The 25,458-nt window shown below is 43.2% G+C and overlaps 1 protein-coding gene across 1 annotated transcript in view; it reads left to right on the top strand.

Moving 5' to 3' along the window:
* The window catches only part of LOC143426280 (uncharacterized), a 71,765-nt gene that overhangs the window by 31,875 nt on the left and 14,432 nt on the right, over positions 1-25,458 (top strand). Inside the window, exon 2 of the mRNA XM_076899629.1 lies at positions 13,790-13,976. Coding sequence (XP_076755744.1) covers positions 13,790-13,976 — 187 coding nt within the window. The remainder of the gene's footprint in view (positions 1-13,789; positions 13,977-25,458) is intronic.

The following is a 25,458-nucleotide window of genomic DNA, read 5'->3' as shown; positions in this document are numbered from 1 at the left end:
ATTTAAACGTTGATACGCGTGATCGCGCAAGGATAAATTACGTGTTCAGAATGTTATCTATATAAAGAGAAGTTCAGATTTTTATAGAAAAATTGGTCTGCTATTTTTTACTCTTGAGATCGATGCAGACAGAGATGGAGAATTATCGATTTATACGTGACAGTATTTATACGGACAGGAAGGAACAATTCTGGATGGCGTTCAATCTTTATTATCCGCAAAAAGGCTCTCTGGTACAGGAACGTCGGCTAAAGTTAGAATATGTATAAATCAAGCACGATCGAAGATTCGTTTCCGTCGAATCCTGGATTAATAACCTAAGAAGCTTCGGATAATCCTCGAAGGGGAACCCTTCAATTTTAAGTTCCTATCTCGCCAGCCAATCCGGTCGCCCGCATACAAAAGCTAGGGGTTGCTATCTCGAGGGGGGAACTTATAGACAATATATGAAGCGAGTAGCCATTGTAAATAAAAGAGGAACGTATTACGTCCGAACCAGAACGAATAATAACTTCCTTGCCTGAATAAAACTTTCGAATGTCATATCGAAACCTTTTCCTTGGCTAAGAAATTATTTATTTTATGGAATCAAGCAAAATATTCGGGAATTATTTAATTCGTGCAACGAGGTAGCGAATTAAAACAGTTTTGTTTGGGCAATATTTACGTCAATTACATTTTGCCAAATATTAAAGTACATATTGTTGTCGAAATGGTCATTTTATCATTTATTGTACTTTACTTTGAAAGATCCTTTGAGTTGTTTCCTCGATTCACAATCGCCTCTGAGGCCATTAATTATTATCGCTGTAGAAAATAATTGTTACACAAAGGTCCGTGGCAATACCGTATTCATTAAGAACGTTCCGCCGTCGCGAGTTACAACGTAATCATAATCTTATGCCGCGCGGAAGAAAGGCAGAGGAGATTGAAAAGGATCAGTCTATTCATAAAACACTTTGCTCCCCGAGTTCCTTAATAACGTTTCATGCAAACGACGTTAAATACACCTTTTTAACCTCCCACAACGCTGAATTATAATATCTCCTCGTTCAATTTAATTAGTTTCGAACGTAACTTTCCTCCGTTTGTTTAGGAGACACGACGCGAACCGTTTCATTTACGCGCTCTGGACAATAATTTCAGAACAGACAGCGAAAGGGAACGCGAGGGGGAGGCCATCCATTATTCATGAACAGCCGTGATGCATGAATTTGTATATATGAAGCTAATTTCTTAGTTACCAGTGTCGCGAGCAGACGAACGGTTGGAATTTTCGCGGTATCTCGTCTATGCGCGTGTTTCACGTTACGTTCACATAGGAATTCGTCTCGAATTAAGGCAGTCAACGAAGTCACTGGCAGACATTCACATTTCTCTCAATTAATCTCATGACTATCTCGCTCAAATTCTCAAAAATTGCAAAAATTATACTTACCAAACTTTAGTAATTCAAAGATCGTCAGATGTCCACAGAGCAAAGTCAACTCAACTACAAACCCAAAAATTATTGAAGATCGATCGAAATACGTACACAGTGCGCATAAAATGCAAATCGCCGTTGCAACTGAACAGCTTTCGATCTCCCCAACGCTCTAAACTACGCGTTACTCGCGATATCCATTTGCGTACCCTCGTCGGAGGTCTAAAAACCGAGGATGACCGAAGCGCGGCGCGCAGCAACCCCCTCGTTGCAAGGCTGGCGGAATTCCGTCGACGCGAAACTCCGTGTACCCGTTCACGCGAATCAAACTATCGGCGAAATTGCTAGCCAGCGTCGAGTATACATCTCGGCTACCCTCCGGAGGCTCGTTTCATCAACGGAACGATCTTGCGGGGCTTAATGCGAGCCACCGCATCCGACGGAGCGGCGTTCAACGGCGAAACTCCCTGGCGATCGCGCGAGTTCAGAAGGTCGCGCCGTTTCACGATGGCTCTGGGGGATGCAGGGAAGGGTTGGGCGCCGGCTGGCCCGCGAGGGGTGCATTTATATGAGGATGCTTCGACAACTGACGCGGAGCTGGGTAAAAATAAACCGGGACGGTATCGTCGAGTCGATGGAACGTCGCGCGAGCCTCCATTATCTTCTTTGATAAGCTTCTTCCCCGCCTCCTTCTTCCTCGAAACGCGAACAGATGTCCGCGAATTGGAAACGGTACTTTTCCAGCCGGAGTATACTGGGAAAACCTGGGAAAATTACGCTTCAGGGTAAGCTGATTATTTATACGAGGGCGCGCTCATCGGTGCCTCGCTGTGCATTAGTCTTTGAGAGGATCGAAGTTGATGGGAATATTGGATATCCTTTTTCTCTGCGATCTTCCTTTCTTTCTTTTAGGGATGATTAACGCGTTTCGAGAATTCAAATGAGATTCTTTTTTCTCTCAGGTTTGTTTTGGTGTAGCGAATTTGGAAACTAGATTTATTCTTGTCAGTATAATTTAATTCTAATAACATAGGCAAGAACATTAATTAATATAAATTGTACACGCGTATAGAAGCGTGGAAAGTTTGCTTTAGAATTTATTTATACGCTTGCGTTAAAAATACCAGGCGTCGCAATAAGATCCCGCGATATTTTCAAATAAACTGTACGATCCAGCGTGGAGGATGAGAAATCTGGTTCACGAAACGAGGTGGAAAAAAAAGAGGAGGAAGAAGCATTTAGCGCTCCTGAAAAAACATCCCCTTATTCCTCGCGCGTACGTTTTAAACGCTCGGCGAGTAAATTATTTTTACATTCGCCGCTCTCGTTAATCATCCCGGCAGCGAAATGGTACTGATGAATCCGCGGCGCTGACAAAGAGCAAAAAGAAGCATCCGTCGTTGTGTTCCGCTTCTTTTCTCTGGCGAGAGAACGTCTCGTGCCGGGGGATCGCGGGACACGCGGAAAGCGCTTCTTTTAACCGGACTAATTTCGGTCCAGGCGAATTTCAGTGAACGCCCAACGGCGAAAACGAACCTCTCGACCCTAACGGTTCGTTCGGTTGTTCGACCAGGAAAAAAGAAAAGAAGAGTTGAAAGAAACGCGAGAGAGAAGGGAACGCGGACGAAGTCGTGACAACGCGAAATTGTAATTCATTGTTCGTTCGACGGCGTTCAACGCGTTGCTTAACCTTTCAACTGAAACGTCCTCCTTTTCGTCTCGTTATTAAGGACACTGTGCGGAGCATGGAAAAATGCGACGATTACCGCCGCCTCCCGCAATTGAACGAAACAATTGCGTCCAACGATGTCGTATTTTAAGCTAGACTTAAGGTTCTTCGGATGTCACAGGAAGCTGATGGATTTGTCCATCGTTAACACACGATTTCTCGAATTATTATTCTCTCTTCGTAACGATCGTACACGTTCTGGTTTCGTGGTAAATAGTATTAGTGCATTGTAGGAGTTTTAGTGAAACGTCACGTGAAATGGGAAATCACTGTAATTTGACGAGTAGAATATTTTACTAGGCAGTTAGATATAAAAATATATTCTTTATTTCACATATAGATAAATAAAAATACAGTATATAGTTTTCTAGATTCCATACGTTTACAGCACTCGATGATAAATTATTATTAAATAAGTTTTATCGATTTACGCATCTGACGACGCGTAATCACAGATTAGCCCTGAAAGTGAACGCGTCGTATTCCAATTACACAAATCTTCGAACCCACGTCAAGCTGTCAGATTTTCCGAATCTCGAAAGTTAACTCGTTGACCCGTCGCAAGCGCGAGATAGAATCGACGCTCGCCAAGGGCCTCGTAGCTTAAGATTCTCCGTCGAAGTTACGCCCTTATCATATAATCCGATACAATCGCGCGGTTATTGGCTTCATTTGGGGCACGACACGAGCGGGAAATTCACCAGTTGCTCCGGACTCCCCGAGGAACAGCTCGTCCGGTGGCCCCTCGTTAGAAATTCATGCCGCGCGACCCTTCGCCCCGATGCCTCTCCTTTCAACGAACCCTGTCCACGCGACGCGCTCAAAAGGTTCCCGCAAACACGCAAAGCGGTCCCGCCGCGAGCTTTTTCTTTCCCACCGCGCCGGAAAACGAGGGCTGTGGACGTTTCAAGCTCGACGACCTTCTTACCAGCCTCCGCGACGCCGTTTTATTTTCTGTTACGCCTGCGACGTTGAACGGCGACGGAAATATTTTCGAACGTCACCAAAGAACCTTTTGTAACCTCGACTAATCGTGTTTTTTAAATTAAACGATTTGAAAGAATTGGGCACGTGTTTACGCGTTTCAACCCTGTTTGCAGGGTTGTAAATGTTTGTCACATATCTTGTGCGATTATAAGGATAATTGCAAGTTTCTTGGAAATTTAAAAATGGAGTTTAGACCGCGCTCGTTTTGTCCGCGAATCGATCAAACTTTCGCCCTGTTTTCGCAGATGGGGCTCACGATTACGTAAACGAGAAGGGAGCGCGCGACACGAGGATCGCTTTGGAAACACGAGCGTCAGAGTAATCGCGGTTTACGATTATAGGCCAGTTTCGCAGACCGCTGTCCACTCTACGGTTAGCCGAGGGCTTTAATTCTCTGGAACGAGGTCACGTACGAAACAGTCGTGTAAAAGTTCCTTTTCGTGCTGCTGTATTTTTTCGTTAAGGATCAATTTCTTTCGCGAGGGTTGGATGTTTCCCTCTGTACTTCCAGCGCGTGATCTCTGTCGTAAACGTGACAAACGTTCGAGCAAACGTTCGTTTGTTTTTTTTTATGAACGTAATATGAAAGAGCTTTTCTGAGAGCGTCGTGAAAGCTCTGCAAGCTTATCTTATTACTGGAAAATATATATATTCTGTCTGCCAATTATTGTGGAAATTATCCGACGATGAATAATACTTTCTGTATCTAGATCAATTTTTTAATAGCATTCGTAATAATTTATAATACGCGATAGAAATAATTCGTGGCTACTTTATAAAAGTGAAATAAAGTAGATCACAGTGGCAGGAAACGAACGACAGATGCTAGTCTTTTTTTAAGCGTCCGATATTTAAACCAACATTCACACATGCGCGCGTACTTCGCAAGCACTTTTTTATCCATCCGTGTTCCCCGTGGCGTGTTCTAGAAGAGAGCGTAAACCTCGAGCGATATTGCTCGTATCGATTCGTAGCCGATACGTCCATACAGCGTGCAATTTCATTGGGCGCCCTTTGATGTTTTCATAGGGAAAAAAAGCCGGCATTCCGTGGATCACCGATACCGCGTAACATCTGCGCCGTCCTTTGATATCGAGCGACGAGATTGCGGATTTCCATGCTAAACTCCCGCGTCAAAGTTGTCCTGCGAGCTCGCGCGGCGACGCGTTTTATCGCAAGTGCGTATGGTAACTTAAAAGCTCGACTTGCGCGTGTATTCGGCAGCCATCCGTGGCCAGCGTGGCCAGCAACAAGATTTTGAAAAATTATTATCGATGCAGAGTGATTGTAGGGTGCGAACGATTTTATCGCGCGCAACGTAGCTTGGGATGTGATTGTGACTTCAACAAGATTGTGGGATTCGAAGGTTTTAGTGAGAACAAGTGAGTGTTTAATTGTAAGCGTGTGAATAGTCGAGAATATTCACAGTTACATTTCACGTTTCCATGCATACGAAATCGCACACAGTAAAATTATTCGCACTCTACATAATATTAGGGTTCAAAATAAACTCTTTAACACGTTGACGCAAATGACGTCTATAGCCGTCCTATCCTTGGCGATATGTAGGCAAATGACGGCTATAGCAGTCGTGCATATTTTAATCAATAAAAAGAGAACAGCGTTAGTACGAAGTGTAATTAATTATATTATATTAACATACACTTGTTACTTATTGAATAACACATCTAGAAAAAAAGTGATAGCATGCTAGACAGCATATTAGTTGGTTTTTTGAGCAAATGGAGATTATAGCCGTCGAAAGTTTTTTGAGAAAAAATGTGGCCAAATATGATAATTTTCACTTCTAAACATACAACTTACACCCGATTTCATCTGGCAGTCATAAATAATCGAAGAAAAAGTGTTTCTGAGGGCGATCGTAAAGTCAAAAATGTGCGTCAACGTGTTAAACCTAATCACAGTGGATTCCTGAATAACGCACTCCTGTAATTAAATAACATGAACGCAACTCTTCATTTATTGTCCAGAACTATGCGTTTTCTTCTTAACTTCTCAAATATTTCTTTTATCTCAATACAAATAACTAAAGCAGATACCTCTTTTATAAAACTATTATCATAACATACACGTGTACACCTACGTACACGTATCATTACCTTCTTATAGAATTTAATTACCCATATTCTGTTCTGATTTTTCTCTATCAACAGAAATTTTATTCGAAACAAGTTAACTCGCAAAAATTGGTCCACGATTTTCTACTGCACTGACGTTGTCCTGGAGTCTATCACACACTGAACACACAGAGGCCTCACATACACACGGAGCATATTTGACAAACACAGCGTCGCGTGCACACAAGATCACAGCAGCAAGAATATTTCAATTATCTTCGTACGCGATATCGCAGCACTCTCGACGCTCGTCTCGAGCGTCTTCCGACCGCCTCGACCGGAGGACGACCTCTCTCGTTCATCCGCCGTTCTCCTATTTCAATCACAGCGGTCGTCCATTCGACGAGAACTAAATACCGCTCGCCGCAGAGCGTCGACGATAAACGACAAGGCAAAAGGAACCTCGTTTCATTGACGTCCAATTTTCTCGTTCGAGCGCGACTTCCCTCGTGCGGCCATTGCCAACGGGTGGGGGGGTTGGTTGAACGATACAGGAAACGAGGAAGGGTCGCGCGCGTGGAAAAGACGCCGCGAACGTGCTCCATTATCGGGGGCAGACTTCCGGGACGCGAATCGATTTCAACGTCACCGACAGATCGATTATCCGAGGGGGATCGTACGCGCGGTACTCACGGACGTAATCGGATCGAGCCGATCGGAACGGATCGATCGTGTGGATCGAATTAGGTAGCAGCGTTCGCAAAGGTCGACGAGGAGGGATCGAGGCGAACCTGAAGCCGAGCATTATTGCAAAACGGTCAGTAAACTCGACGCGGAGTGCCTCGAGTGGTGGTGTTACTCTTCTAGGCTCGATGCCAGCCCCCCCCCCCCCCCCCCCTTTAATACCGTGTGGATACTGCGTTTAAGACACTCGCGCGATCGTTACGATCGATAGGGACAAGTTACGAGGCTGTATCTGTTCTAGTTTTTTTTTTCTATCCGTGGACACGTTCGGTCAATAATTCGCGTGTCTCCGCGCGGGAATGCTCGTTTCGTCGATTTCGTTCGGATTTTTCCGATTTTCTTACACCGAGTTTCTATGAATTCCGAGCGTAATCGGAGTTGCGAGTATTCGAGGCATTCGCGGGGTGAAAGTTGCGTCTCGTACACAGATACAGGTTTATAAACTTGTCATGGATTAATATGGCTGCCTGTGGTTTTCTTGTCAGCGTTTTACTACATTTTTCCAACACGTGCAAGTTGTTCGGAAATCAAGTTTTTATTAATGGGACGAGAACTCGTATCGATGAACGTTCGAGTCGCGATATTTTAGCCCTCTGCAGTTCTATGTCGAGATGGACTCGATATCAGTTTTTTTACTAACTGTTCAATTTATCAAGTAAATGTTTCATGCACGCTATAAAGAGTCCTCGTTAATTAAATACAATATCTTTCTTCTATTTATTGGAACACTTTTTATATCTTAAAATAAGTTAAGTTAATTAGTAATAAATTCACTAAAAATAGCTTGAACTTGCTAGACCGTTTTTTAAATAATCTTTGGACTGCAAAGGGTTGATTTAATAAATATATACTCCCTCTGTCTGATCGAATTTAAGGGTCTCATTTCACACAAAAATTTGGTCGAAAATAAGAGTACCATTTTAATTTAACAGTGTTCAATTATTTTAATTACTGATTTTTCCGTTTTAAATTATTCTTTTGTGGCTTTCCAAATTCTTGGAACTGATTTTCTGTTTCTTGGCAACTGAATCGATTGCACCGTGACTCCGTTTGGTCCTTTTCAATGGTGGAAGTAAAGCTTGGACGATTCCATTGTTTTTTTCGCCACAGCTCAAATTTTTTCTACGTATATTACAGTTATTGGCTTCTATACCTTGATTTATACTTTCTATTTCAAAGGAGAAATGAAATTTTATTATTTAAATAACATTCACTTTATGAAGTGGTTTAGCGCTTAAATTGGTTTGACATTTGTTCGACGTTTCAAACAACGATAAACGTCATTTATCAAAGGCTCTATTTCTCTACTACTAAAAAAAGAAAAAAACAAATTTTTCAAACAGAGAGAGTATTATTTAGCGATTTGTACACATAAATTTTTCTATGTAAAATGTTATTTAAATTTGTTAAACCGTATTTCTTATGGTTGAAATTTGTCTGTTTCGAATTCCACTACAGTAATCAAGGAACACGCGTTAGATTAGCAAAACGAAAACCACCGCATCCAGAGAGATCGTTAAATCTCTCCGGACCCATCCACCGAGTTTAACAAACACGATTAGTAATTAATTTGTATGTTTCCTTGGACGCAGCTGTTCGCTGGGACCGCCTGTATGTTCAAGTCTCACAACAAGGTTTGTTCCCTATTTCTCTGTGCCTTCGACTGTCTTTGTGTGTTCGTCTCTGCCGCCGTGCCGCCTTTTCTTTTGTCCCTGCGCGTCCGTGTGTGTCTGTGTGTTCGCATAATTTGCACATCATCCAGCTGCGATTCTCACGTTCGAGCTTGCGTCTGGATGCGCTTTGAACAATATATCGCGAACGCGAGCAGCAAACAGCCAGCGGCACGTATGCACCCCGCCAATGCACCGGCGCTTAGAAACTTGCGATAGGCAAACATTTCGCAGAAGCGATTGTTACGATCAATTTTGCACTTGAAGTTTGTCTCGTGTGTAATTAGAAGGCACTGGTGTTGTATGTGTTCGATGTGTTTTAAAGCTATGCACTGTACTATTTATGTATGTATCGTTGCATCTATTTGTCTCTTACGTAAATCTGCTCTTTCGTTAATAATCGTCATTGTGTCCGTATTACAAAAATAAGAGAACTGCTTTTGATGTATGGATTGTTCGTTATTACGAGATTGTTACAAAGTTTTCAGAATTTTACTGTAATTTTTAGGTTCACTTTGCGTTTACGTACAATCATTGTCGTATTCGCAAAAGCCGTTTCTTCGCCACTAAACCAAGTCTCAAACAGCGAATCCTTCTTCAGCTCTCATCCCAAAGTATTCCAAAATTCCCCAAATGAATTTTTCTACCACCTCTCTACTCCTACGTTAACTACGTTCGTCTAATTCCACCGATTTCTCAAATCCACCTCAAACCCAACCCCTCGAGTAACAGAAGAGCAGAGCCTCCGATAGCAACTCCGCTACCTAAACTCTTGCCTCGCGGAAAGTTTGCCCTTGGCAAGTGTCCTCGCATCGAGATCAGCGAGTCCACGGTTCAAAGGCTCGTGACTAATTGTTTCCTCGAGCCGCGGTGCCGTCTAAAAGACGACGAACGGTGAGCGCGAGAAAGGGTGAAATCAGAAGGATCGAGTTAACGGAGGGAGGAACCCGCGTACTCGTCTCGCGCCCTCCTCTCGTCGCCTGCTGAAGGATGTCACGAAATTAACGAAACGACCGGGCAAAGGCGCGCCCCTCGAGCCTCCGCGTTTCCGCTTTAATGCAATTTCGTTCGCGACGGTGCTCCGTTGTCCTTCTGGTAGCTGCTTCCGTCGACTGGTCCGCAACGCGCGGTTCCGAGACCACCGTCGTTCGCTTTCCGTGCACGTACCTACGTAATCGGTTCGTTCGTCGAAGTCGCGTTCACTGTTTCACGCGTTGTTTGCGGAACTGCTTCTGGCGAATCGATGAGTGTCGATGTTTATCGCGGGATTCGTTAAGGTTCTTTAAGCGAAATTTATGTTAACGATTAACACTGTTTTCTCGTTGACTCTGAACGATTTAATTTGCTCTTCAATAGAGTGATTATTTTTCTTTGTTCGCTGAGTTGAAAACAATTCTGTGAGATGTAAAAGTTATTTAGAAATCGTGTCGTTGTTAGAGCTCATTTAAGTCTCAAAGATAAGTGCATTTTCGAACCCTAAGTATGAACAATTAAAAACCAGAGATATTAGATTCCCCTGACACGAGACATAAATTTCTTACCATTAAAATCGCTGACACGTTCTGCCATTTCCATCTTGAAGTACCTAAAAGTCATAAATTTTCATCTACCAAAACCTCAACTCGTTCCGCCAAATATCGTACCTTCCGCTATCCCAAACCAGTGTCTACAATGTAATCCAGCCAGCACCAGAGTCGAACTCACGCTCACATCTCCGCTGGGAAACACCCAGGCAGACTCGAACAAAAAGAAATTCAATTTCCCGGAATCGTTGAAAATCTCTGGCTAAAATAATCGAGCGGAAGGTTCGAGAGGCCAGCGACAGCCGATTCTCCGATTCACAATGTGGCAATCACAGACGCGATCTCGCCGACAATGGAGGGAATTCTCGCGGGCGAATCTCCAGCGAGAGAAGTCGAGCGAGGAAACGAGGTCGCGTATCGTCATCCGGCGATCGAGGGACGCGTGTCCATTAAATCGACGAGGATTGTTGCTGGTGGCCGCGAGCGATACGCGGGGGATCGTATAATCGGACGCGTTTGCTCGTTGGTTCGCGCCTACCTGGTAATTACAGTTAACGCGACGTGACTGCGACCGCGGATCGATCGCGGTCGCGTGCTTCTCGTTCCTTAACCCTTTCTCGTGGCCCCCTCGCTGGCGCTGGAAGGATCGAACGATGCACTCTGCATGATTCGATCCAACGACCTGGAGACGACGGTGGCTCTGGTGCACGAGACGTCGTCGAGAAGTTTTGCTGCCGCGTCGTTGCGATTTCAGCTTCTATTTTCACGCGATAATACGAAAGCAGACAAACGAGCGTCGGTAACGAGAAGATGCGTGCTGTATCTCGGTCAGAGTTACACGTGTCCCTCTTTGTCTGTTCTCAACGGGGTAAAATTCAAGTTAATTAAATGATACCCGTGTAATATGCAATGCCTCTGGCGAAAGATACGTATGTACGAGGCAACTTTTGTTCAACCAGCGAATGGTACTTCAAACATTGAAAATACGGTGTACGTTCTAACAGAAAAAGTAAAGTTGGACCGTGCGTTTTAACGAAACGAATAAATTAAAATATTCGAGAATAAAGCGGCCACGTACGACTCGATAATTAAATTACTTGTATTTGTTCGATTGAATGTTCGCTCGGTGCCAGTCGATGTCGGACGCCGCGTATTCCTCGCGTTTTTCGAAAAAATGGAAAGCCAACGAAAACACAGCCAGCGACCAAACGAAACGTTGTTTACCGTGGCACAATGCATTACTTGGCATTTGCGCTTAACCAACCGGCCACCGACGATCCAACCGCGCGTTTCCGCCGGGTGGCTGCAATTTTCATGAATCCGCCTCGCGCCGGGTCCCACAAAAACCCCAAAACCATATCCGCGCCGCGCGGCGGCGTCCATTGCCAACTCAAACAGCCGCCCGCTCGTCTCGCAAACGCTCTAATCATCGCGAAACATCCGTTTCGTCGAATGTGCGGCCAGAAATTCGTTTGGGGGCGGAGGGGGCGATAATTGGCAAATAATAGCGAACGATGCGGGCAGCGGTGCGCGCGAAACAAATCGAAATTAATAATTTCTCCTCGTTCGCCAGCCGCAACACCCTCTGGCTCATTCGTACGCGTGTCCGTCGGTGTTCAATCGAAAGACCGTGCTCGCAGTTTTTGCTATCGAGAATTTTAAACACTCGCACGTCGTTTTTCGCGTTTGAACGTTTGTACTGTTCGTCACCACGGAGTTTCGTACGGCGACTAGAGTGTCTTATCGACTAATTTTTAAGTTGTCGAAGCCTTTAAATTACAAGAATAGATTTCAGTAGATTTTTATTAGCTAAAGTGAAGATGTATTTGATTTTGAACTATCGACAAACGAAATCGATTGTATTCGTGAAGAAATTAGTGTATATTATTACGAGTGTAAGAATTCGGAACATTAGAATAACAGACAGTGAAGCCCCGCAAGATTCTCATAATTGATAATTAATTTTATATTAAAATTCTTAAACGAAACGAAATGAGACGATGTCATTTCAAATTTTAAAGATTAAAACATAGCAGTGGAACTGTTTGAACATGGACGGACGTGAAGAAATTAATGTATATTATTACGAGTGTAAGAATTCGGAACATTAGAATAACAGTCAGTGAATCCCCGTAAGATTCCAATAATTAATAATTAATTTTATACCAAAATTCCTAAACGAAACGAAACGAGACGATTTCATTTCAAATTTTAAAGACTAAAAAATAGCAGTGGAACTGTTTAAACATGGACGGACACGTTCCCATTGAATCCGCAGTAGCGTCGCTCGTCTCGAGGGGCGGGCAAGAAAGAGGCGATCTCTGGATTTCGCGACACACCGCGGCGTTCAACGAGCTCTAATTAGTGACGTCAGCGTGTCGTCAGGTCAATCCGCGGTATTTGAAGAGAAACTGGACACGGTCCAGTCGTTCTCCGGCTTGTAGCGCGACGCGAACCGACGTCCGGGCTTTTTCGCGCGAAACCAACAACCCTTCGCACGCTCGGAAAGGCTCGCCATCGGTGGCTCCTCTCGTTGTTCGATGACACGAGCCGTGACATCGATAGGATCGATCAGACGCGGCCGTCACGTCGAGCTGCTCCAGCGAAATGGACGTGATTCGGTGCTACGTGAGTGTCCATCGACGAATTAACGCGTTGCCAATTATGCGGACGGCTGTGGAAGGGCCTTCGCGTGTGCACCTGCACCATCGATTATAATTGCGCACGGTGTGATAATTATAATATTGGGCTCGTGGTCGTTGAAGCAGCAATTTCTTTTCCTTGATTAAAGATATCGTGGAACTAATTCTGTCGGGATTCGATTTCAGACCGAGATATCATCGTGTACTCTGCGAAAACTGGAGCAACATTCTTGAAATTAGCAAGTGTCGTCGAAACGACTGCGATCCTGGATTATTAACGCGGATGAAGTTTCAACTATCGCGTTTCAGATACCGATATTTATTTCGGACTGTCCTAAATTAAGTTTATTTGAGATAGCTGTGCACACTAATTTTCGTATTTCTATGTAGCTACATATACTTGCCAAACGAATACTGTGAAGAGTAATAAAATTTGTTACGAGCTTCCATCTGTATCGCTGTTCGAACTATTAAAAACACGTTAATATTGATTGAGCCATTTATTTTGATAGTGACTTAAATTCATTTACGTTCAAATCGATAATGTTTTTGTATTTCTAACAGCGTACGATTCATCAATCCACCAATTAACATTAATAACATTATTGAAAAAATAATATGTTTTTGATAGCTACAAATGGACTTAGGCCACATTCAAAATAAACGGCTCCATTATAACCTAATATATCCCAGTATCAATAAAATTCCAAACCTTTAACCCTTCTCGCTTCGATTAGCAATAATTACAGCAAACCAAAATTAAGATTCCAATTCAGCCTGCAATACTGCCATCAAAATCATTCCACTTTGCCGCCACTACGTCTCGTACGCTGCAACGCGAAGCGGATTAGCTGTCGCGTAAAAATTCACAGAATATTTGCTTGGAATAATCAGACTTGGCGAACAAACGCTGCAGTGTTTTCGAAGTAACGAGGAGGGTAGCCAGCGTCAATAATATCGGCAGTTACAATATCGTTGGAACTTTGATTTCAGTTGGGGGACGCGATGTTCGTCGAGCTGCCACGTGTACGATTGGACGGGGGCGCACGTGCTTTTCGACAGCATTGGGGTTACGAGTCGCGACCCTTGGCACCACCGCCGCCATTGATCGAGGAAGACGAAGCGGCGGTCGAACCGGAAACAGTCAGCCTCAGGGAAGCCAACACCGCGTCTCCGATAGGTGAGTCTCGCGCGTCTCTGCTTGACGATAATCTCGTTTAACCATTCACTGCCAATCATCGAGATATCTCGCGCTTTGCGCTACAAGTTTAGATTGAATTAAAAGCCGTTCGAATGAATAACAATTGGAAAGAATGAATTTCTATGGCTCTATTTGCTTAGCAGTGAATGGGTTAAGCTTCAACGATGAACATTTCGCACTGTGCGATGAAACGATCTCGCTATGGTAATTTTAATCGACCATTTCCAAGTCACGAAAAGGTTGCATTTTCTTGAGTTTGGAAATAATTTACCTACTCTTTTCGATTTACTTTTTTTATGGTACTCTGACCTTTTTCTTCACGTTTTTGTCTCTCTTTTTTTTAAATATAGTAGAAATAGATTTTGCTTTAAATATACCGTAATATAGAAGCTCTTTTTTTCTTAGATAATTTAATTTTGTTTTAGTGTTTCTTAGATAATTTAATTTAGCTTTAGTTAAATAATGATGATTCTGTTTATTTCTCAATCTTTATCACTTAGTTATCAACTGAGCAATTTTTTAGTAATCTTTCTACGACCTTAAAGCTGCTTTCAGAGCAATAAATCATTCTTACCTAATCTACCGCTTAATTGTTACTGGAGCACGATGAATCGTGCCCAAGGAAGAAAATCCACGAACTGTTATCGCGCGAACTCGTTTACCCTCCAACAAATTTAAATATTCCAGCAATACCTACCTCATACCTTTCTCCATCGAACTTCTCCGTATTACTCGAAGAGACACGTATTTCCGAATAAACGTAACACACAAAATCACACTTGCTGTCCCCGTTCGCGCGCATATTTCAATCATTCCTCAGCTTCTTCCGCAGTAGAATGAAAACTTTCTTTCCGTAGAATCCCCGTGGCTCGATATCGCGGTATTATCCGCGGGAGCACAATAACCCCGACGCTTAATGATCCCGATCCAAATGAACGCCGGTCCAGAAACGCTGTCACGTTCCGCGGCGCGTAACGAGCACGCGGAAGCGTCGTTCGTGTTTTCGAATCTGCCGCGTCGCTTCGACTCGGCTCGGTTCTTTATTCGACGGACAGAGCGGATTCGGACCACCCCCCCGGGAGGGGGTATTAATTACGCTTTGTCTCGAACGATCGCCGCCGTTGCTGACAAACACCAACGCCCCGATAACGAGCGGACATTGTTCGACAGGTGCAATTCCCCGAGGGCGAAAAGCCTCTCTCGTCGAAAGTAACGCCGACAAAGATCCCCTTCCGCCTCGCGTTAAATTCTTAATGGCCGGCAATTAGCGTGGCGCCGTTGGGGATCGGTTAAATTGAAACGCGGACGTCGTTGAAGAATCGCCGCGCGGAAGTTGACGACCGGTTCCGCGCGGCGCCGTGTTTTAATGCGCTTCGACCAGCTTTCTTCTTGCTTTCGAGAGAAAATTGCAGGGATGATTTTTATTGAACGCTGGTAATATAATAATAGCGTTCAGAGCAATTATGTTAAGTCAATTGGAAGCTTGTTTTATTGATTGTTAGTGGTAATAGAATTTGTGATATGTTGGGATTAAAGAAAGGAATTTTCCAAATTTTCATACGAATGTATGGATATATTTTTGTTTTGCAATGGAAGCAAGTAAAAATCAGAATTGTTGAATATTTTATTATTTATCAAACGATGAAAAATCGATTTTTTTTCAGGCGAGATAGTTTCAAAGATATGTGTACTCGCACGATGGTAAAGTGGATAGTAATTCATCGTATAAAGTTTCCTACGTTATCGACTGCAGCTACGTAGAATCTTAGCACACAGTATCCTACTAGACCATCGGTTAGGAAATGATTTCATCTAACCAGCTGATTACGGTACACGTGAACCTTCAAACGCTATCGCAACACATCTCAAGTAATAAATTACCAACTGTACGAATGGCTGGAGAAAATTCCGTGCCTCTCAGCTACGAAGGAAGTACTCTCATTCTCGCGAGAAAAAGCCCTTCTGACATCGTTTCCCCATCGTTTGTCATGTCAACCCCCTCGCGAAGCTTTTATTCCACAGCCGAGGGAGTCCTCTAATTCCCCCCGTGTCAGCAGAAAATCAAGTTCGCACGAACGCGTCAGGAACAATCGACCTTCGCCTCAGCTGGCAACTATTTCTCATCAATTCAGATCGTCCTTTCTCGCGATGGTTTTCCCACCTTCCGGTGAATTCCGGGTCCCAGGCTGTTCGACGGGTGCTCCATGAACTTGCCTGTTACGCGCAGTCGATCCTATTCCTCGAAGAAAGGAAGGATTCCTGCCGCCTGATACGTCGAAATTGCTACTCGCTGGATCGAAGCTCGCTTTGTCGCCTTGACGGCTGATATCGCGCGGATTTACGGCAGCTTCTCGTGGCCCTGCGTCGAGAACGCAATATCACCTGGATTTCCTTTGCGTTTCCCTTGGATTTCAACTTCTCTCCCCTTTGTCCTTTCGCCTCCACTTGTGCTTCCACCTTCGCCTCTCGTTGGGATATTGGCTGTCCCGTGTTCGACAGCGCACGATAACGCTTCTTTGCGAGGGTGGAGGAGAAGCAGCGACGAACTTGTCTCGTGTGACAGCCTTCTGCTGAACTCTTTACGCTTTTTTTTCATTCATTCTCTACTAGAGTTACGTTTCGTGGTATTTTGGTTGGTGATTGGTAGGAATGCGAGTAATCCAGTGCTGCGTGCATGAGATTCCAATTGCAAGTGACGCAGGAGTTTGTTATTGAAGATCTTATATTTAGCGAAGGGGTGGTTGGGTGTAGAAACAATTTACACTTTCAACGCTGCTATAGATTGGAAGCAGCTTCGAATTTCGCTCTTTTTCCATCGTGTCATCGTCGGAACTTTCCTCGATCGTCGATCAATTCTCTTACTCGCGAGCAAACATCTCCCTGGAATATTTAAAATTTACTCCCGCCGTCCAGCACTTTCTCAGACTTATAAATATCCGAATCTAACAGCGTACGCGCACCGATTGCCTAAAATATTAAAACGTTCGAGATGCACGAAAATAGCCAGGCGAACGGGGAGCGCGACGCATTAATGTAAATCAGACGTTTCAACGGTCCTATCCGTCCCGTTCCAGGCTCCATGGTAAAAACAACAGCGCGCCAAGTGTAATCGAGGGAAATAATAATTTCGACGACGGACTTTTAACGCGTACTCCATTAAAGTCCCTCGCGTGGAACGAGAAAGGGAGAGAAAGAGATAGGATGGCCATTCTCCCCTAGTGGCGACGACCTATTTCTTTCACGTCTCTTATTTTTCGCCCCGTTTCTTCGTCTGGCGCAACCGCGCGCGTGATTATAATTATTATTGAAATTGCACGCCGCGCGTAATAACACGCGTGTAACGGACGCGTTTCCGAGTGACGGCTATCACGCGACGCAACGGGGATTATTAATTTAAACGTAACACCGAGCGGAGATTGCCGGCAGGATAAACGGACGAGCGTACGGTGCTGCTCGCGATCGAGCGTACGCGGATGGAAACGTCGACGTCGCTACTTTCGAATTGGACGCCTCGCGCTGGGAAACCGCGCGCGGAATTAATAATCTCGCATACTTTTAATGCTCGCTCGTCTCGCGAGATTTATTTCAGCAGGTTCGTTTAATCGACCATGGGTGGGACTTGGTTTACCTGGGACGATGTACTTTGTACGACTACTCTTACCTGATCTGCTCTTAACTGTTTCTTTGTACTTGTACAGCTTTAAGTAGATAGTGAAATTTTGTTATATGGGTTTATGCGGTCGAGGTTCAGATGAAATTGAAATTTGCAACGTTTTTTAGCAGCGTTCTTATTATAATTTAGTGTTCTTATGTCCAACCCAAAATCGTTATCAAGCTAATAGAATCGTAGAAATGTGATGCGATAATAATAGTACTAAAAAGAAAAGGAATAACAATAATAATAACTGCAACACTCTGAAAGATATTAAGTTCACTACAATTTTAACTCACACATTTTTATGTATTCTTCTATTTTTATTTACGATCATTTTGCAAACGTTACTCATTTGCATAACACAGATTTACACGGTCGAGGTTCAGATGAAACAGAAATTTGCAACGTTATTTCTTAGCAGCTTCTATATATAGTATTCTTATGTCCAACCCAAAATCGTTATCAGGCTAATAAAATAGTAGGAATATGAAGCGATAATAATAGTACTAAAAAGAAAAGGAATAACAATAATAATAACTGCAACACTCTGAAAGATATTAAGTTCAATACAGTTTTAACTCACACATTTTTATGTATTCTTCTATTTTTATTTACGATCATTTTGCAAACGTTACTCATTTGCATAACACAGCTGACGCAAATAATCGTACACATATGTGGAATCTTCAAACACCACTGGAATATCAAATTTGCGATACACTCAGTGACATTCGCAAACAAGTGTGTATACACAGACAAGCGTACATTTTTCATTCTTCCGTGCAGTGCAAGAAACCCATTCGCGCGATAAATTAGCAATTTCGTTTTGTAATATTCCTCGATCACGAAGCGGAGAATCGCTGGGAAGAATTTCGAGCGGCGGATCACCGCACGAGGCATCGTCCGACGCGGCGGATATGCCCTCGCACCGGAAGAGCCATCCTAGTCTGTACGGTTAGGTTCCCTCCCGACAGCCGCCGCTCCAAGGCGCGTCCAGCTCGTTCCACGCACGAACGCACGCGCGTTTTTCCACCCACGTATGTAAATATCACGAGCTGCGAACGAATCCTCGCGGATTGCGACACGTCCCCGCCTGTCCTGCGTACACCGCGCGACTTTGTAACGTTACGTAACGAGACCGTGCTCGCGGGATCTCTGTTGTTTCGCAATCGAACAATTTCGCCAAGATTTACGACCGATCCGCCACGGTTCGACCCGTTTTTCAGGCTTTTTATGGGCTTTTCAGGATTATTTACGCGGCGCTGGCGTTGAAGACGCGCCTCTTCGGCGATGCTGGATTCCTTGAAACGGAATTGGTCTTGCGCTGTCCTCCGTACCGTTGTTATACGATTATCGTTATTTTATTTCGAGATCGAAAGGCTTGCGCGACGATTTTAAATGTCAAGTGTTTAATACCACTATCTAGTGTCAAGTATCGTACGAGTGATGCTTAAATAATTGAATCTAGTTCGTACATAACTCTGTTAAGCCACTAATTTTTAGTAATTACGTAGAAATTAACTGGGACACCGAAGACCTCGTTTAATTGTTACAGTCTCGAGATCTCGAACGACAATTGTGAACTTTATTTTCTTCTCTCAACCTTCAAATTTCGCTTGAAGCGTACAACCAGAAACGATCGAACCATCTTGGGCCCAATTATCTCAATAAAAAATCTAAATTTATCCAAGTATTATGGATTGAACGTCAAGTTTTCGTGAAAATGATAAATTGCAAAATCCATTCTAACTTCGTCGAGAGAAAGAAAAAAAACACGCCTGCACCGTGTCACTCGGTCGAGCCTCTAATCTCGAGCAATTACGCGGCAATCAGACGACGACACCGGGGTCGCCGCCTAGTCTGGTTGCAGGCTTTCCACTCCTATTCCCTTTTTCTCTCGCGGTGGATCGCGTGCATCGCGGCTGAAAACCGTTAAGCAGAAAGAAGGGTGATTAAGCGTTTGTTTGGGGAGTTAATCGCGCGATTCGCATGCCAGCCGCGTGTACTGGAACGTGACGACCGAGGACAACGCTTCCCTGAATCTGTAATGATCGGAATCGGGCAGGACGACGTCGCGAGCGGGCCACCCGTTAATGGACTCGAACCAAGTCGGGTGCCTTTTAAAACCAAGCAGTCTGGAATTCCTTTCGGCGTGCGTTCCAACTTCCACTTCCTTTCTTTCTGTTTTTTTTTTTTTTTTCTTGAATCGCGCCTCGAACAATCGCGAGAAGAAGCTCGACGACCATTTAGGGCAGCCGTATGGAAAAATTCCAAAACGCGTTCCAGCTCTATCCTCTGCGGCTAATATCGGAGCGTACAAGTTGCGCGGAATTTTCAATTTATGCTGAGCGGTTTAGCGGAAAATCGATTCGCTAATTGGACGGCGGTTTCGAGGAATTTTAAGTAGTATAGGAAAATTTGCCGCGCATAATAACGAGGATTATATATGGAAATTAACGTTTTTAATTGTGTGAAATTGGGTCAGGTGGAAAGTATTACGGGTACTGGCGACAGAGCTTTTGTACTCGTCTGAATGCATGATTACAATTTCTGACGACATCTTTTCCCTGTGATAGAGAAAAGTCTTAGAGCTTCAGATTTTAGGTCGAGAACGTTGAAGATTCTTTGAAGTTCTAGTTCTTTTGCTGTCTGTTCTTAGGAAGGAAATAATGATAGTCTCGAAGCTTCACAAATCTTTTCGAACTTATGACAATAAGTTTTACGCTGGCAAATGTATTTAACTATTGAAATAATCCAAATCTGTACAATCGAGAAGAAAGATTGAATTCTTTACTATAAAAATTCTACCAAATCTCTCGTTTATAATTCAGCGCTGGAATACAATTTGTTGAGGAACCATTGATCGATGCTCTTTCTTCGATGAAAATTCAGTATCGCAGCCTCGATGAGAAAAGAACACGACCCATTCTCCGACCGTTTACACTCGGCAGCGATACATTTACGTAACGCGAACGAGCATTCGAAAGTGCTTTCTAGCCTGGTCTTGATACGTCGTAGAAACCAAGTTCTCGGTGGCGCGTTTGCTTCACCTCGTTTACACCGGCGACCCTAATTTCCCTATTGTTCGCCAGGCGCGATTCTGCGCTCGTAACGAGACGCGTTAATTGCCACTGCCTCGCGCCGCGACGTGGAAAAGATCGCGGCCGGTACCTTTTTCATCCGTGCGAAGCCGTGTGTCTGAATTAACGAGCTGCTGCGGACTCTGTGTGCAAACTCCGTTTAACTGTTCTGACAAGCTGACCGTAACACTTACCGACATTCGGCGCCGTGTATAGCCGTCTGCTCGAGCGAGTTTTCAAGCGGACGGATGGGTGCCGTTTTTCATCGCGAATGCTCCAAATTTTATTTTCTTACGAATTAACGATTGTTCGAGGACGTTCACGTTAATACTTGAACAATCGCTCGAGACACTTCTCGTGTTTCAATGCTGAAACGTAAAACACTGGCTACGAGATTTTCTCGTTTTAATCTCTTTTCTTTTTCTGAAAGTTATCCGCTCCAATGGTAGCTGCTGAGCGCAGGATTTCGTGCAGCGTATCTCGAGCTTGCTAAACATTTTTTAGTTTGGTATTTTCATAATGATTTCAATTTAAAGGAAATCGCTTTTCCTTAAATAATGTCAAGAAACGACTAATTTGTCGAGTGAAACGACTGTAATTCTATTACTGATTCTGAAGATAGTGTATGATGGGTAATTATCTAGAAAATTTTGAAGGGTGCGTTCGAAATAGTGATACTAATGATACGATTATTGCGCGCAAATTTAATATTAACCAGTTAAGTGAGTTCGACGTGTATACTCGTCGTGTAAGAAAAAATTGCCATTCACTATAAAAACTCGAAATCTCAATAAAATGTAACAAGAATATTATTTGGTGTTATGGCCCTTTATACTACCAATACGACCGCTATGTATTTCATATGAAGAGGGGCACACGTATCAAACTTAATTACATACACAACCTAACTAAATACATTCGTAAAATGTACAATAGTACCATTTTCCCTGCGTTCGACGTGCATACACGTCGTTGCTTGTTTTTAATTCCGCACCCTATGCTGATCTTTTCAAACTAAATTCCATAGTTAACTGGTTAATATTTTTTCACATTGGAAAGCAATTTCTGATCACAGACATACATATAGCAGCGCGAGAAACTTTTAAGAAACGTCGATACTAATGCAATCACAAAATTTTCCGCCACCAACGAATAAACTAAAAACAGTATCAGCACACGTGAGTATGTTAATGGCGAAATTGTATAAGGCAGAGTAACGAGAGCGACGAGTGGCGTAACTCTGTGTGACCGCGTCGCATCGCTTCGCATGATTGGTCAAAGAATTTTCGACGATAGAACGTCAACAGTACATCCAATATACACTCGAGAGAATTTCGCTTCTCACTACATCCGTCGACGGTTGAATGGAAAATAAATCGAGTCGAAATTACTGGTATTTCGCGATCGAGCTGCGAAGGTGTTGGAAAACGAATCGCGTCCTCGGCAGATGTATCCGAATCCAATGGAGCGAAGGGCGACGACGCGGGAAAGCGCGCGAGGAGGGCAAGCGGGACGGCGATGATTCGCGATCGTCGGTTCACGGTCAGTTTAATCCGCTCTTTTATTTGGGAAGAACGACTTCCTGCCAGGCGGGGCACTTATCGTCACCGACAACCGCATATCCTCCGGCTGTTCCAAGACGCGGATTCGACCGAACGCGTGACAGTTCACCGCTGGCTGCCTTTCGCGCGTAATCGTCGCGGAATTTCGAGGACGCGTCAATTCGGTGGTGTTAACGTCTTCTTCGTGGGGCTGGCTCGCGTACGACACGAGCAAGTAGGCTGAGATGTCGGTCGTAGTTGTTCCCACGTGTTGTCGATGGCTACGTTGAGTGGATTCGAGTGACTTCGATGTGTAGATTCGAGGATGATTACGGTTTCGACTGTGTAATCTGTTTCGATCCCATTTCTGATTTGTTTTAATGAACTGGGGCTTGCGAACCGAGCAATCGATTTTTGTTCGAATTTTTCTTTAAATATTAGTTTATTAAAGAACGAGATCTATAAGTTATGTTTTATATTACTTCTCTATTCTATTTACATAGTGAAATGTTAATGATAAAGTTATGTTATTTTTCTTTTTATATTAAGTGAAAATAATGAATAATCGCTAAATTTTGTATTGCATATTTTTACTTGCTGAAAATTTTCTTGTAAATCTAAAATAACAGTCTATTTAATTTTATACTTTACTAAAAAAAAAACGCGACTATAAACCGGTTTTATCCAGTCCATCACTTAATGAAAAGCCCAGAACCTGGTTTTGACATTTTATCCTGTCTTTGCAAGCCCTAGAACGAACGTCCTGAGTTATGGAAGTAGGAATTACATTTCTTGTCGAGTTACATCGTATGGTTTCGTTAGTTTTTACGAGAAAATAATACGAAAGACGTTGACTACCTTTTAATTAAAAAATATATTTCTGTATTGCTCGCGGCTAAAGTTTTCGATTTATTCGAAATGGTAGCGTAGTTGTACGAGTCAAGGTAATATATTTCGTAACTTTTAATTGACACGTGTTCATCAGTGTGTCGTAACGGTGAGATTAAACGTGATTGATGCGCTAGTCAATTGCCTTTTACTTTCTACGGTTGCAAATTAAGTGTAGGATATTAAATTTATTGGAAGAATTGTCCACTTGAAGACCAGAATCAGATTAAAAGCTAACGTTAAATTTTCGATTATTATTCGAATTTAAATCTCTCTGGATAATTTATTTTTCTAAAAAAAACATACATCACTCGTCCATCCGGATATTTGTTAAATTTGTCACGTTTTCATCTACAAGAGAAGAACCTTAAAAATCTTCCCCACCGAAACCATCTTCCTCGACGTACTCAGCGATGCAAATTCTTAATTGCCGTCGACCAAGAGTTAATTAGGCACTCGAGCTAGTGTCATTAATTACGACGCAAAGCGATGGGAGCTAAAATACAGGACGAATTAATTATTTTAAGGACGAGGGGCTAACTAGATGGAAGTTAAAAGAGGTTGCCACGACTGGTTTACGCGAATTTCTCTGGTCGAACGGAAGTTGTCGCTTTGTTACGTGAAAGTAGAGATTCGTTGCATATTTATGAACGGATTTAATAACCAGCTAGGCGTTGCCTGCCATCGCTTTTTTCGTACGACTACCGTCGATTACGGAAAGTGACATTCTCAGGTCGAGACACCATGCTTCTTCATCGAAGCTTCCTTTTAGGATGAATTCGTGATACTTGAAACTCGTATTAAATTATTTTTCCTCTCGTCGTGTATAATGTCAAATTATTCGCACGAAGTGAGTCACATCGTTTTCATTTGCACACTTAATTTAGTGGACCAAAGACGAAATTGTTGTGAAAATATTTTCTACTCCATAAAAAGCTATATTTTATTCGATATTTCGCAGTTAGAATAATTTTGTTCGCTCTGAACACATTTGTGGAAATTCAGCGAAAGAAAATTCGAGTGTTTATTACAACGTGACAGACAAATATCGAAACGTGACGTTTCATTGGAACTTTCTTCGGTTTTACCTGGGGGGATACGTAGTTCTATATCGACCGAGGTAATTAGCGTCGATGTCAGTTCCGTGGCCGAAATTAATTTCGCGGCGGTCAGTGAATGTGTTAATTAATTAGCGGTATCTCGGTTTGGGGAATGGAAAATATTTCCGTGCACGCATATTGGCGTTCGTTTCGTGCCGTTCGCCAGGCAATATTTGCCTTGTTGATTGTCTGCCGTAGTATGCATGAATTTCGTGAAAATTTAACCGCGTTTGCTCGTTTCGATATTTGATTTATTTTTGAAAAGGCTCGAACGTAAAATCGTCTCGTTTGCGCGTTCAAATATTTACGCGATCCCTTTATTAATTTTCATTTCACTCGTCGAGAGCTTTTCATTTCACGCAACTACTGGGAGAACAATACTCGAATTAATTAACGAAAACATAAAGTGGATGGTAATTTTAATATCGTGACGATTGTTCCTTCATTTTAATTCTAAGCAATTTCAGGAAATAGACATTACGTAAATGGAAACGGTATTCTTGAAAACGAGGGAACTGTAACGTAAATGTGTGTACGTTCGAAGAAAGAAATCAAGGACAGTGGAAGTGGTCAGTCGGTTAGAGTAACTGATTATTTCAAACCAAACTTTCCCATTATTTCACTTGTTCCCTTCTTCTGACATTTCGCTCATTACGTAGCAACCAGTATAAAATTATCAAAATTCACGTCAGAATGTTTGACACCGCAAGCCTCAACCATACTCTTCAGATATAAACGAAAAATTCTACGGTACCAACACTAAAAACAAAAAAAAAATTATATGAATATTCAAAAACTGACGAATGTATTGTTAAAAAATAACAACGCGACAGATTGACGCCACAGGCGTTCGCTCCACTACCAATTAATAGCCACGGTACTGTACACGTTGTTCACTACCATTCAGCCGGATCCTCTCCATTGATCACTGAAAATATCAGAAAAAAACACGGCAATCAGTGGAAGAGAAACATTTCCACTTCCACTTGGACACGGTTTCCCGGGGCGTGTTGAAAATCGCTAGGTCTCGCTCGATTTTCCTCGAGCCGCGTCCCCACCGTCCCCGATTCCGCAGCAGCCGATTGGCGGCGGAAGGTTAACGCGCGTCGGGTCCTCCGCGTCGAAAGAGTCCTCGGCGCCGGATGCGATAAAAGTGCCGCTGCTCTCGTCCTCGTGCGTTTGCCTCGCGACGATAGA

The sequence above is a fragment of the Xylocopa sonorina genome, chromosome 8, assembly GCF_050948175.1.
Source record: "Xylocopa sonorina isolate GNS202 chromosome 8, iyXylSono1_principal, whole genome shotgun sequence".
Taxonomy (NCBI): Eukaryota; Metazoa; Arthropoda; class Insecta; order Hymenoptera; family Apidae; genus Xylocopa; species Xylocopa sonorina.
Note: the sequence above shows the minus strand (reverse complement) of the source record. Positions and strands in the feature narration are given on the sequence as shown.